Raw genomic sequence first — 19663 nt, 5'->3', positions numbered from 1 at the left:
AATAACCCCTTTATACACCTCAAAGAAGAAAAGAAAAAAAAAGTGAGAGAGAGAGAGAGAAAAAAGAAAAAAAAAGAAACAAAAAATACAAAAACATAACCCATTAATACGCCTCAAAGAAGAAGAAAAGAAAAATGAGAGAGAAAAAAAAAAAAAGAACCAAAAAATATAATATAAATAAAATAAACCCTTTTTAGGCACCCCAAACCCGATACACGCGCTGAAAGAGACAAACGACCACCACCACAGAGAGTTCACAAGGATTCAGAACCTCCACGGATGCAATAAAGTGCGAGAAATCTTAAAAATCTTCCCTCGTACCATGAAATATTACTCGGAGTGGTGAGGCAAGACGAGGAGAGGAGGAGGAGGAGGAGGAGGAGGAGAGACGAAGTGGGCAGTCTGTTGGTAGTAGAAGCTCATGGATTCAGAGACCAGTTGCCAATATATCACGTGACACGCTAACCACGGACTGTTATTCTCTGGCGAGCGAGTGAGGGAGTGAGAGAGCGAGTGAGCCAGCCAGTGAGGAGTTAAGCTCAAACACCTCTGTGCTTTACCTACACTATTTCAAAAGGCTTTATTTAAATTGACAGGGTTTTTAAGGTGTTTTTACGGTTCTAGAGGCAGAGTGACGGGATTTTTACATTATTAACTGGATAAACACTCTTGAAAACCCCGCCTAGTCATCTCTGTGGCCTTGGAAAACAGTCGTGGTGAGAGGGCAAAGCGTTTCTGAATACAAACCTTAGCGTCATGGTGGGCGTGTATCTCTCAATGTGTCACTGGTTACCTCACGCCTCGCTGCTACTGCTGGTGTGGCTGGGACGTGCGTGTCTTGCCTTGGAGGGTAAGTGCTGCCTCGTGTACATGCTGGGGTTGTCTTATACTCCTCAAAAAGGGTGACATTGCGCGGTTATCACCAAATTTTAACAGTTGTCGTAAAATTAATGAACTATCTCTTGTTTAGTGTAGTGTCTATCTTGTTTTTTTGTATGTTATTGGGGGAACTGGCCAAGGGCAACAGAAATATAAAAAATGGCCCACTTGATTGCCAGTTCCCTTAAAGATCAATAGAGTTAGCCAAAAGAAAGGGGCAATTAACTTGGGACCTCCCTCTTAAAGGATACAAGACCTCCCTCTTAAAAGGATTCGAGACCTCTCTCTTAAAAGGATTCGAGACCTCCCTCTTAAAAGGATTCGAGACCTCCCTCTTAAAAGGATTCGAGACCTCTCTCTTAAAAGGATTCGAGACCTCTCTCTTAAAAGGATTCGAGACCTCTCTCTTAAAAGGATTCGAGACCTCTCTCTTAAAAGGATTCGAGACCTCTCTCTTAAAAGGATTCGAGACCTCTCTCTTAAAAGGATGCAAGTCATAGGAAGATTGGAATACAGAATATGCTCTTCAAAAACGCTGAGATGACACGGTTTTTATTAAGTTTTAAGGGTGTTGTAAGATTAATGGTGTTTTGTTTAGTTTGGTGTTGTTTGTTGGTGTTTAGTTTAGTCTTAGCTGAAAAACCCTGAAGTGACACCTGTATTACTAAGATTTAAAAGTTGCCGTGGAATTATTCAACTGTGTGTTGCTTAGTGGTAGTTCTGGTTGTGTCATGCTCTTCAAAACGCTGAGGTGAGATATGAACTTTTACCTCCAGTACTGAGGCGCATTATTAACACGAATTTGGGTGTGATTAGAAGATTTTATATACATTAGGAAGGCTCTATGGAGGTCACAAGATTAATGGCCACAGTCTTCACTATTCTAATCCCTGACATGAGTTTCTGAAGGTGTATGAAATCACCAAATATTAACCAGAATGAATATAGAAATGCGAGTGTTTTGGTGTGATGAGACCATTTTATTGACATTAGGAAGGGTCTATGGAGGTCAGAAGGTTAATGGCCACAGTCTTCACTATTCTAATCCCTGACATGAGTTTCTGAAGGTGTATAAAATCGCCATATAGTAAGCGGAGTGGATATGGAAACGCGTCATGGTACTGAAGGGGCTCATGGTTCAGCGAGACACTCCACACAGTGTTCATTAATGTTAATGGGGAATGTGAAAGTTTAATGGAAGTCATGTTTACTTAATTCTGTTGTTCGTTGCCTCGTCGTTTCGTGTACTGTTCCTGTTTAATCCTTTGCTGTGGACACTTAGTAGTAGTAGTAGTAGTAGTAGTAGTAGTAGTAGTAGTAGTATTTTATTTGTCTTATTTCATTATATGTATTTATTTGAAGTGAAAAATATACATAGCATTCATATTCCCTTATATAGTGTGTGTGTGTGTGTGTGTGTGTGTGTGTGTGTGTGTGTGTGTGTGTGTGTGTGTGTGTGTGTGTGTGTGTGTGTGTGTGTGTGTGTGTGTGTGTGTGTGTGTGTGTGTGTGTGTGTGTGTGTGTTTACATTCTCACAGGATCGAGACAAGCTTGTAGTGTTTTAGATTAAATCACAAAGCTATCGTCCTCCCCTCACATGCAGGCAGGAATGTATGTGGTGTATGTGGTGTTTGTGGTGTTTGCATATACCTGTGAGGCGGCAGGTGTGCAAATAGACTGCCGTTGTATCAGGTGACCTTCATTAAAGCGAATTCTTAACTTTCAGAACACTTATTTACTTATGCATGGTCTGGAGAGCCTTGGGTATGCAGAATGGCTCTAAATGGCTGCAAATGACACTAGAGGTGTACGTGTGGCGCCTACTCGCATTCATTTTATAGTCTCAGGTTGAAGTTTTTCCCGTCAGTTTAGTGATATTCGATTCAGTAAAATGATATGCCTAGATCTATCTAATTTTGTGTGTGTTGTAGTTGAAGGTCGCCGTGGTGCAGTGGAATCGTGCGTGCTTTGGGGTCCGAGGGGTCTCCAAGCGCATAGGTTCGAATCCTGTCCATGGTCTGATTGTAGGTTGGGTTTCCTCACTCTGGGAAATAGGTAGGAGGTACCACAAAATATTTCCCTTTTAGACCAGAAATTCCCAGGAAAAGCCCACATAGTATAAATAAAGAAAGTAGTTTTTTTCTATTTTTTCTATCTTTTTTCCTTTCTATATTTTCTTTCTCCTTTCTATCTTTTTTTCCTTTCTTTTCTATCCTTCCTTTGTAGTGTTTGTAGTGTATTTCTTTTCTACCTTTCCATCTTCCTTTTATATCTTTCCTTTTTCTTCTCTATCCATTCTTCCATTTCCTACTTCCCGCCATTCGTCACCGCCCAACAATAAGAATGACAGGCAGTGCTATAAATATTTCGCATTTCCAAGCACACAACCTTCTTACCGAACCTCACATACCATATTAACACCATTTTTATTATGTAAGAGGGGAAAAACTGACCAAGGAAAGAAAAACCAAAGAAAAAAAAACCCTACTAAGTCACCAATCTCTTTGCAGGTTCGAGAAAGCTTCAAAAATATGGGATAAATGTCTTGGAAGTTATAAATCACTGGGACGTGTTTTTTTTCAGCCATTCCTCCTCCTTCCCCCACACTTATCCCTCCTCCCCGCCCCCCAGCAGCCATAACTCCACCTTCAGCACTAGAGATGACAGGGACGAATATTGTGTCTCGTATTTTCAGGCACATTATTTATTTACCCATCAATCCCGTGAAGCGTTTAAGCACAGATGAACTCCCTCGTGCCCTAGTTTGCCCTAGTTATTCTCTCTGTGAGGTGGTTAGGTTAAGTTAGGTTAGGATTAGTTTGGGTAGGGTTAGGTTAGGTTAGGTTAGGTTAGGTTAAGTCAGGGTAGGTTAAAGTTAGGTTAGGTCTCTTGCTCCCTTTAAAGCCTTCATTTATAGTGCTCACGCCCCTAGGAATGTCTCAATGTGTGTGTCTCAGAAGTTTGGGATGCATTACACCATATTTGTGGCGTGTGCTTGTGCTGACTGACTGGCTGACTGACTGGCTGACTGACTGACTGCCTGACTGATTGGTTGACTGGCTGGCTGGCTGACTGACTGACTGACCGATTTACTGAACGAGTGGCTGACTGACTGACTGACTGACTGACTGACTGACTGACTGACTGACTGACTGACTGACTGACTGGTTGGCTCTCATTACATCAGTACTAAACTGTCCTGAACGATTTATATTATTTTCTTTATTTTTTAGGTAAGTGTGAATATTAGATGAAGGTTATGAGTAATCCAATAATGAGTTATGAGTTATAGACTGCATCGGGGAATAAGATGTAAAACACACACACACACACACACACACACACACACACACACACACATACTAAACCTACCCTCTAGTTTTCTCATTATTTATTTATTCATTGCTATTCATCGTCTTTGCTTCGACATTAAACTAATAATCTTCTAATTTGATTCCTTAATTAGACGAGACGCTTTTTTACCTGCATTTAGAGCCTACGCAGGTGATGATGGCCTTAATGAAGCTAGTTTTATCATTATTCACTTATCTATTACTAATATTCTTAGTCTCCACTTCGACATAAATTCAGGAGATATTTTTTCCCCCCTCATCTGATGAAGTACCTTTTACCTGCATTAATAGTGTACTTTGGTGATAGTGGCCTCAGTATTCCTTCCTCTATCACTGTTATTCTTCATCTCCACTTCGACAGAAACTGAGGAACTATTTTTTATTTTTTTTATTATTTCTTCTGACGAGACGAGATGAAATAGTGTACGTAGGTGATAATAGTCTTAATTAATCTAGTTTTACCATTTTTTACCTAGTTTTTGCTATTATTTTCCATCTCCACTTCGATATAAACTAAGAACCTATTTTTTTAGTCCTCCAGCTGACGAGACGAGATGCATTAAGAGTCTATGTAGGTGATAATAGCCTTGATTAATCTAGTTTTACCATTATTTACTTATTTCTTACCATTATTCTTCGTCTTCACTTCTACACAAACTAAGAACTTCTATTTTCATTCCTTCAGCTGACGAGACGAGATGAAATAGTGTACGTAGATGATAGTAGCCTTAATGAATCTATTTTTTACCATTATTTGCCTATTCGTTGCTATTATTCTTTGTCTTCACTTCGACACAAACTAAGGATCTAATTTGGTTCCTTATACTTGGCTGACGAGACACCTTTACCTGCATTAACCCTCCTGTACTGGGACGCATCTTTACCTTGAGATTTCTGTACTATTAGACCATTTTATTAACATTAGGAAGGGCCTGTGACGGTCAGGAGATTAATGGCAACAGTCTTCACTATTTTCATCCCCTACATGAGTTTCTGAAGCTGTATACAATCACCAGATAGTATACACAGTGACTATGGAAACGCGTCATGGCACTTACGGGGTTAATATGGCCTCAATGATTCTTAGTTTTTATCATTATTTTTATCTATTTCTTCCTGTTATTCTTTATCCTCACTTCTACACAAACCTTCTATTTTTATCCCCCCAGCTGACGAGACGCGAGTGTTTGGGCTACAGACGGAGGAGATGGGCCCAGGGAGGAATGACGTGTTTCTCAGGTATGACTTCAGCAAGCACACGGGCAGCGGGGAGCCTCGGACCATTCAGGAGGTCTCGGTGTGCTACAGGTTTCGGCTCGCGCAGTACCGGGAGGCTGGCTGTATGTTCCTCTCCTATGCTTACTCTGACAAGATGGACAATGCCTTGCTTTTCTGTGAGTTACCTGTCAGTTTGTGGTGTTTGTGGTGTTGTTGTTATTATTAGCATTATTATTGTTATTATTATTATTATTATTATTATTGTTGTTCTTATTCTATTACATTAAGTTTTAGTGATCAGTATATATATATGTAATTGTTGTTGTTATTATTATTATAGTATGTTTAAGCAATTGTATGTAATTTTTTTTATTTTGTTATATATGAAAGAAGAGGAGGAGGAGGAGGAAGACATTATTATTATTATTATTATTATTATTATTATTATTATTATTATTATTATTGTTATTATCATCATTATTATTATTATTCTATTGTTAACCCCTTCAGTACTGGGACACATTTTCACCTTTAGATTTGCGTACCATTAGACCATATTATTGACATTAGGAAGGGCCTATGAAGGTCAGAAGGTTAATGGCCACAGTCTTCACTATTTTAATCCCCCACATGAGTTTCTGAAGCTGTATAAACTCACCGAATAGTACCCAGAGTGAATATGGAAACGCGTCATGGTACTGAAGGTGTTTAGTGCATTATATTTCAAGTGTAGTGAGATATTTCAAAGTTTGTGGATTTGTTTTTTCGTTATGCAGTCAATCTATACTTCATCTTTCTTCGTGTGTGTGTGTGTGTGTGTGTGTGTGTGTGTGTGTGTGTGTGTGTGTGTGTGTTTCTCTTACTTTTTTCTTCGTTTCTTATGTAACATTTATACACACACACACACACACACACACACACACACACTTTTTCACATATGCATTCTTTTGAGCCTCAGTTTGTATACACGAGGAAAGATGAACGGCTTGTGTGCATATTTCAACACACTCCTGGAAAAATATTAGAATTACGCGCGTTTGTTGTGATCTGCTGTGGAATGGGTGATGTATTGCTGGCTGGAGGGGTGTTGGGGTGACTGGGAAGTGTTCGGGGGTGGCTGGGAGTGGGCGGGGTGGCTGAAAAGAGGCTCGGTCACTGCGGAAGGAGAAAGTTATGTATATGGTTATGTTTATTTAAGTCTCCCTTACAAAGTAGCGTTGGGTCACGTTTTCTTTGTTTCGATTTTGTTGAAGTTTGTTTATTTTATCTGTTTTTCCGTTTTTCTGTCTTTTTTTGTGGAAGTTATTTTTGTTATGTTTCTTTTCCTTTTTTCTTTCTTTTTTTCTTTCTGTTGTGTGTGTGTGTGTGTGTGTGTGTGTGTGTGTGTGTGTGTGTGTGTGTGTGTGTGTGTGTGTCATTTAAATTTTACGTATATCTACAATAGTTCTTCTTTTTCTTGTTTTCTTCCTTTGTTTTATCACTGAAGTTGTTTGTCATGTCTTTTTTTTTCTATTTTCTTTATGTGGGTTCCTTCTGTTGACTCATACTAACTCTCTCTCTCTCTCTCTCTCTCTCTCTCTCTCTCTCTCTCTCTCTCTCTCTCATAGTCCAGATCGGCGACACTCTCGAATTTTACTACAACGACGTGAAGGAGTCCGCGCAGCTTGACCTTCAGGTGGATGACACTCTGGGACTCTGGCATCACCACTGCTTCGTCTTCGCTCGCTCCACCTACAGGTTAAAATTGCACTAGTCTGTCCTTCTATTACCTCGTTTTCTTTGATGCTTTTATTTTGTTCGTTTTCTTTTCTGGTTTGTTAGTTTATTCTCTTTAATTTTTTCTTTCTTTCTTTCTCCTTCCTTCCTTCCTTCTTTCTTTCTTTTCACTGTTTTGTCTCCGGGTTAAATTTACACTAGTCTGTCCTTTAATTACTCCGTTTTCTTTGATGTTTTGGCTTTGTTCGTTTTCTTTACTGCTTTGTTGTGATTGTTTTTTCTATCTCTGCCAGTCTGTGTCCCATTTTCTAACAGGTAGAGTAAGCAATCTGTATCCCGTTTTCTATCTCATTGCCAATCTGTGTCCCATTTTCTAACAAGCAAGGTAGTCAATCTGTATCCGTTTTCTATCATTACCAATCCCATTTTCTATGTCACTGCCAGGGTGTACATTGACGGGGAGCTGCTGGCGGAGGGGGGGACACAGGCGCGGCATGTGGGCATCCCTCTGAACGGCACTCTCTACGTAGGGCAGGACCAGGATCGCTACGACGGAGGACTTGACCCCGCCCAGTCCCTCAGCGCCCACATGGCCCAGGTGAGGCGCCCCGGGGCTTCCTCTCACCTGGGCGTGCTGATTAGTGTTGGTTTGCTGCCTGACGCAGGGAAAAGGAATTGGTACAGGGTGAAGATAGGAGTTGGAGGAGGAGGAAGAGGAGGCGGAGGAGGAGGAGGAGGAGGAGGAGGAGAAAAGTGGTAGTAGCAGTAGTAGTAGTAGTGTATATGTAATAGTAATAGTGGTAGTAGTAGTAGTAGTAGTAGTAGTAGTAGTAGTAGTAGTAGTAGTAGTAGTAGTAGTAGTAGTAGTAGTAGTAATAGTAATAGTAGTAGTAGTAAGAGTGAAGAAAGTAGATGGAGGAGGCGGAGGAGGTGTAGAATGAGGGATATAGAAAGAGATTGAGTTCTGAAAGATGAAGAGGAGGAGGAGGAAGAGGAGTACAAAAGTAGTAGTAGTAGTAGTAGTAGTAGTAGTAGTAGTAGTAGTAGTAGTAGTAGTAGTAGTAGTAGTAGTAACAGTAGTAGCAGCAGCTCTCCCTCCTGCAGGTGAACATCTGGGACCGCGCCCTGAGCCCCGCCACCGTGAGGAGCGCCGCGCTGTGTGAGGACAACCCGCGGGGCAACGTGCTGTCCCTCGACCTGCAGGCGGTGGAGGAGGCCAACGTGACGGTGGAGGAGGCGCGCGTCACCACCTTCTGCAAAAGCAACTCGGAGTTCGTGGTGGTGCCGCGGGTGTCCACGCTGGAGGAGGCGCGGGCGTTCTGCGGTCTGATGAACGCGTCCCTGTACATCCCTGAGGACGAGGAGAACAACGCCAGGCTCTTCAGCCACACCCTGCAGTTCCTGGACGTCTGTGGCGTCAGGAGCTACAGGCTGCTCTTCCTCGACGCCACGGACGCCGCCGTAGAGGACCACTGGGTAAAGGGGAGCAGCGGGCACCCCCTGACCTACCATAACTGGGCGCCGGGGGAACCGAACGGCGGTAGGAAGGGCAACTGTGTGGTGATGCGGAAGTCTGACGGCAGATGGGGCGACACGCTGTGCTCGGAGCGGCAGTGCTTCGCGTGTCTCAGGACGCACCGGGACTTCCTCATCCTGCGCGGCCTGTGTGAGCCTCGGGAGGACATGCTGCGCCTCCACCTGACGGGGTACGTGAAGGAGCGGCCGTTCTTCAAGGGCTTCTACAAGTTCATGATTTACTACTCCGGCGCCTCCTCGTGGTTGCTCCGCGACACTAACAGGGACGTGGTGCTGGCCTCCTTCACGCCCACACACGAGGCGGAGTACCCCTTAGGGCGGCGGCGGTGGCAGGTGCTGAGTGAGTTCTGCCAGTACACCGTGGGGTCGTTCATCAGCCTGGGCCTGTCCTCCTGCACCAACCACCACTTCATGTGCTCTGACGGGTCGTGTGTGGCGCGCACCGTCCGCTGTAACCTTCAGGAGGACTGTGTGGACGGCAGTGACGAGGAGGACTGCAGCATCGTGGAGTTTGGGGAGAAATACTTCAACTACCGCCCTCCCCCGAGCGGCACCTTCGGGAAGCCCCTCGCTGTGGAGCCTCTGGTCGATCTAGTGAGGTTTTCCAAGATCGACGACATCAACCTGGCCTTCAACGTGGAGATCGAGGTGACGCTGGCCTGGCGGGACACAAACCTTCGCCTGAACAACGTGCGGAGCGAGGAGGGCAAGAACCGGCTGTCCAGGAAGCAGGTGAAGGAGGTGTGGACGCCCGAGGTGGAATTCTTAAACATCTACGACGGCCAGCAGAAGGATTTGAAACTGTCTGTAGTGGTGAGGGAGAACAAGCCAGCTGATCCCCCGCTCTTCAATGACGTCAGGATGGGTGAGCGGCTTGGTAGGGGTACAGGGGGACTCAGAAGGGTGACATGACAGGGGTAGTGAGTGAGGGAAGCTGGAGTGAGAGGGGAGAAGGAGAGGGGAGTATAATAAGGTGTTTTTCATAGTGATTGTGATGGTTTGATAGACCTTAGTGGAAGTGAGGTGGTTTTTAAGGGTGTTTTTGTATTGTAGTCATAGTTTAACAGGCTTTCATTGAAGTAAACGCATCTTCAAGGGTGTATGTGTGTGTGTATATATGTGCAACAAAAACACCACCACCACCACCACCAACAACAACAACAACAACCATAAACACCTCAAAAATCAAACAAAATGACACGATACTGAACCCACAGCACCACCAGCGAATCACATCACCTCTCCTCTCCCTTCCTCCTTTCCCCAGACACGGTGCACTCTCCCCTCAGCGTGCAGATGGTGAAGAGGCAGCAGTACTCGGCAAGCTTCTCCTGTAACTTCCTCCTCTTCATCTACCCTTTCGACACTCAGACCTGCACCATCTTACTCAGCCTCTCCTCTGCTGATAACGAGGTGGTTGAGTTTCAAGTAAGTACTGCTGCTAAGATAATAACTACTCCTGCTCCTCCTCCTCCTCCTACTCCTCCTCCTTCTGCTACTGCTACTGCTACTACTACTACTACTAATACTACAATAACAACAACTCCTCCTTCTCCTTCTCCTTCTCCTCCTCCTCCATCTTCTCCTTCTCCTCCTTCTTCTTCTCCTCCTCCTCCTCCTCCTCCTCCTCCTCCTCCTCCTCCTCCTCCTCCTCCTCCTCCTCCTGTACTTTCCTGTCTCTTTTATGTGTAGCCAGTTAGTAGTTACCAAACAGCCTCGAAAGAACCAAGAGGTCTGTTGCTGTTTGGCTTTCCTTTGTATTCTTCACACTCCTGCTCCTCCTGCTACTATTACTACTACTACTACTACTACTACTACTACTACTACTTGCAGAACGCGTCCGTGGTGTACAGAGGGATGAGAAACCTTCCTAAATTCACTATATTGAACGAAAAGGCGACGCTTCTCAACAATACAGGTTATTCAGTTATTCAGGTGAGTCTCTGGCAGGTGGGGCCAGTCAGCAGGTGAGGCCAGGTGTCACGAGATAATTGGGTACAGGTGTGTGTGTCATTGTAATGGTATCAATGTGTCACAGGTGTCTCGTTAATGCTTTTGTGATGATTGTGTGTGTGTGTGTGTGTGTGTGTGTGTGTGTGTGTGTGTGTGTGTGTGTGATTTTCTAGGTAGTACAGTGTCTTCTCTCTCTCTCTCTCTCTCTCTCTCTCTCTCTCTCTCTCTCTCTCTCTCTCTCTCTCTCTCTCTCTCTCTCTCTCTCTCTTTTTTCCTTCATTTTTCTTTTCTTGATTCATTTTCTTATTTCTTGTTTTTCTCCTTTTTCCTCTCTCTCTCTCTCTCTCTCTCTCTCTCTCTCTCTCTCTCTCTCTCTCTCTCTCTCTCTCTCTCTCTCTCTCTCTCTCTCTCTCTCTCTCTGCTGTTTGTGCTGTTTGATCTGCTGTGTGTCTGCTGTTTCGTCCTGCAGGTTCAGTTTCAGCTCCAGCGTCGGTACAGCCTCCTCGTCCTCACTATCTTCGTGCCAACTTTCTTGCTCATTGGAGTTGGCTACACCACTCTCTTCATTCAGCTCCCAGCGTTCCAGGTGACCCTTAATTGCTGTCTATTTGGGTGTTTTTCTCTTCATTTTGGTGTGTTTTGGTGTGTTTTGGTGTGTTTTGATGTGTTTTGGTGTGTTTTGGTGTGTTTTGGTGTGTTTTGTGTGTTTTGTGTGTGTTTTGTTTTTGTGTGTGTTTTGGTGTGTTTTGGGTGTGTGTGTTTTGTGTGTGTTTTGGTGTGTTTTGGTGTGTTTTGTGTGTTTTGTGTGTTTTGTGTTTTGTGTGTTTGGTGTGTTTTTGTGATTTTTGTGTGATTTTGGTGTGTTTTGTGATTTTGGTGTGTTTGGTGTGTTTTGTGTGTGTTTTGGTGTTTTGATGTGTTTTGTGTGTGTTTTAGTGTGTTTTAGAGTGTGTGTTTTGTGTGTTTTGTGATTTTGGTGTGTTTTGTGTATTTTGGGTGTGTTTTGGGTGTGTTTTGGTGTGTTTGGGTGTGTTTTGATAATTTTCGTGGGTTTTTGGTGTGTTTTGGGTGTTTTTTGTAATTTTGGTGTGTTTTTGTCAATAATATCTCCATTCTTATTAATCTTGGTTCTCTCTCTCTCTCTCTCTCTCTCTCTCCGTGTGTTTATAGATTAAGACTAAAGTTACAGTGATATATTTTGTCTAGGTCACCCTAAAAAATTCGTTTTCTCTTATGACACTCCATTTTCTTTAATCTCCGCTCTCTCCCTCTCTCTCTCTCTCTCTCTCTCTCTCTTTCTCTCTCTCTCTGGTTGTTAAAGTGATGTTTTTTAAGATACTCTAAAAATAAGCCGTTCTCCCTCATAATATCTGCTTTTTCTCTAAACCCTGCTCTCTCTCTCTCTCTCTCTCTCTCTCTCTCTCTCTCTCTCTCTCTCTCTCTCTCTCTCTCTCTCTCTCTCTCTCTCTCTCTCATTCTGGTAATAAAGTTCTCTCTCTCTCTCTCTCTCTCTCTCTCTCTCTCTCTCTCTCTCTCTCTCTCTCTCTCTCTCTCTCTCTCTCTCTCTCTCTCTCTCTCTCTCTCTCTCTCTCTCTCTCTCTCTCTCTCTCTCCCAATGATCATTCAGGTAATAAAGTGATATATTTTTAAGTTACCCTAAAAATAATCAGTTTTTTCTCATGCTACCTCCGATTTCTCTAACCCCTACTCTCCTCTCCTCCCCCTCTCTCTCTCTCTCTCTCTCTCTCTCTCTCTCTCTCTCTCCCATGAACAGGTCCGCTCCATCATGACTCTCACAACGATGCTAGTAATGTACACGCTCTTCAACCAAGTGTCGAGTGGCCTTCCTGACACTGCCTATATTAAAATGCTAGACATGTGGTTTTTCTTCTGTATCTTCCTTATTTTGAGCATCATTGTCCTCCATGTGACTGTGGAGCACCTGCCGGAGGGTAACGCGGCCCCTCCTTCTTCATCTAAGCCTATATCATCGTCATTTAAAGAGATTGAGCGGATTTCAAGATTATCCATAGTGAAGGTGCGTCCCGTGGTGAATCCAGTCCCGTCTCGCACCCCGGCTGGTTCGTCTCAGGCTAGGTTAGTTGTTTTTGTTGGTGTTTTCTTGTTGTTTTTGGTGTTTTTTTGGGGTTTGTTAGTGATTTGTTGTGTTTTTGTTTTGTTTTTTGTCTCTGTTTTATTTTTTTTTCTATTTCTTCTCTTTCCTTTATTTATTCGTTTTCTTATTTTTTTTCTTTTTTTGGTGTTTTTTTATTAATTCTCTGTTATTTTATTCCTATTTCTATCGCTTCTCTTTTTTTTTTCTATTTTTCTCATTTTCTCCTTCACCGCCTCCTTCGTGTTACATTCTGTCCGTTTGCCACTAAAATATCTTGTTCTTTCTTGTTTTTCCTTAATTTTCTTCTATTTCCATCTATCTCTTCTTTATTTCTATCTTATTTTCCATATTTTTTCCTTTTTCCTCGTGTTTTTCCTCCTTCAGCGCCTCCGTCAGGTTAGTTTTGGCCGTTATGTTACTAAATTATCATGGTCTTTGTTATTTCTCCTTCATTTTCTTCTATTTCCATCTATCTTCTTTATTTCTATCTATTTTTTTCTTTTTCCTGATGTTTTCCCTCCTTCAGCGCCTCCGTCAGGTTAATTTGGCCATTTTGTCACAGAAATATCTTGCTTTTTTGCTGTTCTTCCCTCATTTACTTCTATTTCCATCTATCTCTTCTTTATTTCTATCTTCTTTTCCCTCATTTTCTCTTTTTCTGATGTCTCTCCTTCTTCAGTGTCTCCGTCAGGTTACCTTCGCCATTAAAATATTACGTTCTTTGTTATTTTTCTTCATTTTCTTCCATTTCCATCTATTTCTTCTTTATTTCTATCTTCTTTTCCATCATTTTCTCTTTTTCCTGACGTCTCTCCTTCTTCAGTGTCTCCGTCAGGTGGTCAGCGCCGTGGGTGATGTTGATGGCCCGCGCTGTGGTGTACCCCGCCATCATCTTCACCTTCAACACCATCTTCTGGAGTGTTGTTGTGTTCGTTTATGCGTGACGCGCCCTTGTTTGTCATGTTCTTGTTGTTTTTGTTGTTGTTGTTCTTGTTCTTCTTCTTCCTCTTCTTGTTCTTTTTTCTTCTTCTTCTTCTTCTTCTTCTTCTTCTTCTTCTTCTTCTTCTTCTTCTTCTTCTTCTTCTTCTTCTTCTTCTTCTTCTTCTTCTTCTTCTTCTTCTTCTTCTTCTTCTTCTTCTTCTTCTTCTTCTTCTTCTTCTTCTTTCTTCTTCTTCTTATTCTTGTTCTTCTTCTTCTTCTTCTTCTTCTTCTTCTTCTTCTTCTTCTTCTTCTTCTTCTTCTTCTTCTTCTTCTTCTTCTTCTTCTTCTTCTTCTTCTTCTTCTTCTTCTTCTTCTTCTTCTTCTTCTTCTTCTTCTTCTTCTTCTTCTTCTTCCTTCTCCTACATATCATGACGCTTGGTCTCTCTCTCTCTCTCTCTCTCTCTCTCTCTCTCTCTCTCTCTCTCTCTCTCTCTCTCTCTCTCTCTCTCTCTCTCTCTCTCTCTCTCTCTCATCCACGCCCACGCAACACTAAATGTAATATTAATGCATTTCTTTGATGTATAGAATTGTTTTTGTATATCCTCTCGTACCGGGGCGGGGCGGGGCGGGGCGGGGCGGGGCGGGGCGGGGCTGGGATGGGGACTAGGAGCAAGGGTAGGACTGGGACGGGTGGGTTACGATGACTATAATGACGAGGGAAGTAAACAGGATGCTCTTAACCCTTTGAGTCCCATGACGTGTTTCCATATTCATTCTTTTTACTATTTGATGATTTTAAACAGCTTCAGAAACTCATGTGGGGGATTAAGATCGTGAAGACTCTAGCCATTAATCTTCTGCCCTCCATAGATCCTTCCTGATGTCAATAAAATGGTCTAATCGTACATAAATCTCAAGGTAAAAATGTGTCCCAGTACTGAAGGTGTTAAAATAGTGAAGACTGGCCATTAATCTTCAATAGAGTCTTCTTAATGTCAATAAAATGGTCTAATCGTACACAAATCTCAAGGTAAAAATGTCTCCCAGTACTGAAGGTGTTAAAATAGTGAAGACTGGCCATTAATCTTCAATAGAGCCTTCTTAATGTCAATAAAATGGTCTATTCGTACATAAATCTCAAGGTAAAAACGCGTCCCAGTACTGAAAGGGGTAATTATGAGAGACAACAGGTAAAATCTAAATATATGCTGGCCCAAAGGTAACATGAGATAGAAAAAAAAAAAAAAAAAAGGACCCACTTAGTCGCCAGTTCCCAGGCAGGTCCAAGAGAGAGAGAGAGAGAGAGAGCCAGAAAAAAAAAGGGGGAGAAAACCTCACTTAGTCGCCAGTCCCCATGCATGTCCGAGAGAGCGAAAAAAAAAGAGGGAAAAAAAAACTAAAACAAACTCACTTAGTCGCCAGTCCCCATGCAGGTCCAAGAAAGAGAGGCAAAAAAACAAAACAAAAAAAAAAAAAACTCAGTCGCCAGTCCCCATGCAGGTCCAAGAAAGAGGCAAAAAACTAAAAAAAAAAAAAAAAAAAAACTCAGCCGCCAGTCCCCGTGCAGGTCCAAGAGAGGCAAACCAAGGGATAAATGTCCTGAAATCTTCCCACGTAACTGAAGTGAAGGGAAGAAGCAAGTAGGACAGCCAAGATCAAGATTCAAGACAGTGAGTAGTTGATCTCCCTTGAGCGTGGTGATTTGTGAGCTCTACCGGTCAGTTCTCATTTCCCCGCAATTTGAGTGTGTTGTGAGTGTGTTGTTGTGTTCCCTTGACTCCTGGTGGTTCCGTGTTACCTTCTGCTTCTTCCACCAGCTGGAGGAAGCCCCGCCGAGCCATCTGTGCACGCTAGGACAAGGTAAAGTGAAGCCTGTGTTTAGTGTTGAGCTTCGAAGCGTTTCAGATCTTTGTGTTTCTTTTCATAATTTTGACGAAGAGTGTGAATGATGATTTTTGGGGCAAGTTTGATGCAGTGCCTTGATTTGTGTGTGTGTGTGTGTGTGTGTGTGTGTGTGTGTGTGTGTGTGTGTGTGTGTGTGTGTGTGTGTGTGTGTGTTTTACCTGTTTGTTGTGTTAATTAAAGGTGAAACTCGCGATGTAGGTAAAATGATGTATGTATTTTTCGCCTTCCTCTCTCTCTCTCTCTCTCTCTCTCTCTCTCTCTCTCTCTCTCTCTCTCTCTCTCTCTCTCTCTCTCTCTCTCTCTCTCTAGCAGATTTACCCCCTTATTTTCCATTTATTTGTATTATTGGGACAGGTCACGTGGCTTCACAAGGGTACTATTGTAAAAGGTGCAAAAAATACTCACATTAATTTTCTGCAGAAGTATATATATATTTTCTTCTCCTGGTTTACATTAAGGTACGTATTTAGATCGCCACAGTTTTTATTTATTTATTTTTTTATCAGTCTTCTTCCCTTCCTTGTGTGGTTTGATGAAGGTCAGGTGAGCGAGTTAATTTTCTCCATGTGTTTAACAGTCTTCATTGTCTTCCTGCTGTGGTCTGTTCTCATTTCAACCTTTTTTCTTTCATTTTTCTTCAATTTAACCTTCTTTCTTTAATTTTTCTTCATTTTAACCTTTTTTCTTTCATTTTTCTTCATTTTAACCTTTTTTTCTTTCATTTTTCTTCATTTCAACCTTTTTTTCTTTCGGTTCGTCTCTCCGTCTTCGTTTGTCTTCCTATTCCCTCTTCACTGCTTCTTATTCTCGTCCTTCTCATTCTCCCATTCTCCTTCTCCTTTTTCAGTCTTATTCTGTCTACCTACTCCTCCTTCACTGCTTATTCTTCTTCTTCTTTCTCTTCTTATTCTCTGTCTATCTACACTTTTCCTTCTTCACTGCTTCTTCTTCTCTTTCTTCTTCTTCTTCTTTCCTTCTTCTTCACTGTTTCTTCTCTCTCTCTCTCATTGTTCTTATTCTCTCACTCTCCTTCTTCATTGTTCTTCTCTGTCTACCTATACTTCTCTTCACTCTCTCTCTCTCTCTCTCTCTCTCTCTCTCTCTCTCTCTCTCTCTCTCTCTCTCTCTCTCTCTCTCTCTCTCTCTCTCTCTCTCTCTTCCTCCTCATTTCTCCTCTTCAAATGTTCAAATTATCTCAATCTCATCTCTTTTATCTTCTCCTTTACGTGACACACCCCGTTAGTGTCGCTCAATGGCCATAAGGATCACACTGCCACAACTCGCTCACAACTCGCTCACAACTTGCTCACAACTCGCTCACAATTTGGTCACAACTCGCTCACAACTTGGTCACAACTTGGTCACAACTCGCTCACAACTCGCTCACAACTTGGTCACAACTTGGTCACAACTTGGTCACAACTCGCTCACAACTTGGTCACAACTTGGTCACAGCTTGGTCACAACTCGCTCACAACTTGCTCACAACTAGCTCACAACTCACTCACAACTAGCTCACAACTCACTCACAACTCGCTCACAACTCACTCACAACTCGCTCATAACTTGGTCACAACTCGCTCACAACTCACAACTCTACTCACAACTCACTCACAACTCTCTCACAACTCACTCACAAATCACAAATCACTCACAACTCACTCACAACTTACTCACAACTCACAACTCACTCCTCGCTCACAACTTACAACTCACTCCACGCTCACAACTCACAACTCATTCACAACTCACAACTCGCTCACAACTCACTCACAACTAGCTCACAACTTACTCACAAATCACAAATCACTCACAACTCGCTCACAACTCACTCACAACTCACTCACAACTCGCTCACAACTCACTCACAACTCATTCACAACTAGCTCACAACTCACTCACAACTCTCTCACAACTCGCTCACAAATCACAAATCACTCACAACTCACTCACAACTTACTCACAACTCACAACTCACTCCTCGCTCACAACTTACAACTCACTCCACGCTCACAACTCACAACTCATTCACAACTCACAACTCGCTCACAACTCACTCACAACTAGCTCACAACTCGCTCACAACTCACAACTCGCTCACAACTCGCTCACAAATCACAACTCGCTCACAACTCGCTCACAACTCACTCACAACTCACAACTCACTCCTCGCTCACAACTCTCTCACAACTCGCTCACAACTCACAGCTCACAACTTGGTCACTTTTCTCGGTACTCTCTCGATGCTTTGGGGGAACGCATTAGTAACCCAAAGAACATTAATTTACATCTCATTTAGGCCTCTGTCTGTCACTGCCTGTCACGCTCACTGTAGTAGTAGTAAGTTTGTGTCAGGAAAATGGTCTATCCGTGACACTTGATTTTTCTACACTTTTTTTTCTTTCTCGTACTTTTCCCTCGCAATTTTCCCTCGCCACTGCACTTAAGAGGGAGGGAAAGAAAAGAATTGGGAAAATGTCGGAAAATTTGTCCACTCGCAAGCATGACACCCTTTTTTTTCACACTTTTCTTCATTCTCATGTTATTCGCTCGTGCTTTTCTCTCCCCACTGCACGTAAGAGAGGAAAGGAAAAGAGTGGTTGGAAAAGTTTCGGAAAGTGTCGGAAAAACGGTTCACTTATAACCATGTTCTTTTGACACGTTTTTCCTTCTCGTGTCTTCACTTGAGCTCACTTATAGACACTTGTACTGTTTCCCTCACCGCTGCACTTAAGAGAGAGGAAGAAAAAATAGTACTAGTAGCAAAAGTGTCAGAATAACCGTCTACTTATGAACACTTAATCGTATCGTCACTTGAGCTCACTTACAAACCCACGTACTTTTCCCCTCACCACTGCACTTAAGAGGAGGGGAAAAAAAGTAAGAAAAATTTCCATCACAAAACGGTCTACTTAACACGCTTTTAATCCCTCTCATAGCGTTACTTGAGCTCACTTACAAACGGATATCCACGTTTCCTCAAGGCAGTCCATACATGTTACCTGACAGCACCACTTAAATCGACAGTTACATTTGCGACTGACAACCTCCCGCCGTTGACTGTAGCCCCGTCCACAACAGAGAGTGTCGCAGGAATTTGGCCCCGTTGAGGTTCTGTTGCAGTGTCGCCCTCTTGTCCCCGCCACTTCTAATCTTGAGTTGTTGTCGCAGTAAGTTGGGGAGCGTTCCACGAAGAGCAAGGGGGAGTCTGGGCTGATTTCTCTGTGCAAAGGGTGGATGGTCAAAGGTTAGGTGGTGGTGGTGGTGGTGGTGTGTGTGTGTTGTGGTGTGGTTAGTGTTGTTGTTTTGTTTTGTTTTTGTTTTTTATCTCGTTTTTCTCCTTCTCTTCTACTTTTCTGAATCTTTCCTCCTCCTCCTCCTCCTCCTCCTCCTCCTATATATTTTTTCTTCTTCTACTTTTCCTTTTTATCCTTTTCCTTCACCTCCTCCTCCTCCTCTTCCTCCTCCTCCTCCTCCTCCTCCTCCATCACCACCACAACCACTACACTACCTTAAAATCAAACAGCAACACACACACACACACACACACACACACACACACACACACACACACACACACACACACACACACACACACACACACACACACACACACACAAAGCAAAACAAAGCAAAACAATGTACTCTCTCTCTCTCTCTCTCTCTCTCTCTCTCTCTCTCTCTCTCTCTCTCTCTCTCTCTCTGACCCTCACCTCCTGACGGGGCGGTATCTTCGGGCTGTGTTGGCTGAGTTACCGAAAACTTCAGCGGCGGCAGACTTCGCTTCCTCGTACTTCTCCTTCAGCATGTCCCCGACCCGACGGAAATCCGGGGCGGCCTTCCAGCAGGTCCTCACCTCACACGAACCTGACATCCCGTGACACTTACACCGCACCTCTCTGTTCCTCCGCACCACCTGTTGATAGAGCGCCAGGTAGAGGTGGTGGTAGTGGGGGAGGAAATGATAATTAGTAGAAGTCGAAAATGAGGAGAAGGAAGGAGAAAAGAAATAAAAGAAACAGAAGTAGTAAGAAGGAGAAGGAGGAAAAGGATTGAGGACGAGGAG

The 19663-nt window shown here is 43.0% G+C and overlaps 3 protein-coding genes across 3 annotated transcripts in view; 2 read left to right on the top strand and 1 right to left on the bottom strand.

The window, feature by feature from the left end:
* The first annotated feature begins 5411 nt into the window (after positions 1–5411).
* Positions 5412–13781, top strand: LOC123510853. The gene is made up of 9 exons (XM_045266295.1): positions 5412–5626; positions 7058–7187; positions 7611–7764; positions 8271–9567; positions 9970–10130; positions 10536–10637; positions 11125–11241; positions 12430–12752; positions 13595–13781. Exons 1-9 carry the CDS (start codon positions 5440–5442, stop codon positions 13713–13715), a joined length of 2592 nt encoding a protein of 863 aa, XP_045122230.1. The 5' UTR covers positions 5412–5439; the 3' UTR covers positions 13716–13781.
* Positions 13782–15379: 1598 nt separating this feature from the next.
* Positions 15380–19663, top strand: part of LOC123510867 (protein Wnt-6-like) — a 104913-nt gene continuing 100629 nt past the window's right edge. The window contains exon 1 of the mRNA XM_045266311.1: positions 15380–15552. The gene's annotated coding sequence lies outside the window, so the exon portion shown is untranslated. The remainder of the gene's footprint in view (positions 15553–19663) is intronic.
* Positions 17729–19663, bottom strand: part of LOC123510866 (protein Wnt-4-like) — a 29731-nt gene continuing 27796 nt past the window's right edge. Inside the window, exons 6-7 of the mRNA XM_045266308.1 lie at positions 19311–19513; positions 17729–18819 (exon numbers count right to left, since the gene is read on the bottom strand). Coding sequence (XP_045122243.1) covers positions 18549–18819; positions 19311–19513 — 474 coding nt within the window. The 3' untranslated portion in view covers positions 17729–18548. The remainder of the gene's footprint in view (positions 18820–19310; positions 19514–19663) is intronic.

The sequence above is a fragment of the Portunus trituberculatus genome, chromosome 30, assembly GCF_017591435.1.
Source record: "Portunus trituberculatus isolate SZX2019 chromosome 30, ASM1759143v1, whole genome shotgun sequence".
Classification (NCBI taxonomy): domain Eukaryota; kingdom Metazoa; phylum Arthropoda; class Malacostraca; order Decapoda; family Portunidae; genus Portunus; species Portunus trituberculatus.
Note: the sequence above shows the minus strand (reverse complement) of the source record. Positions and strands in the feature narration are given on the sequence as shown.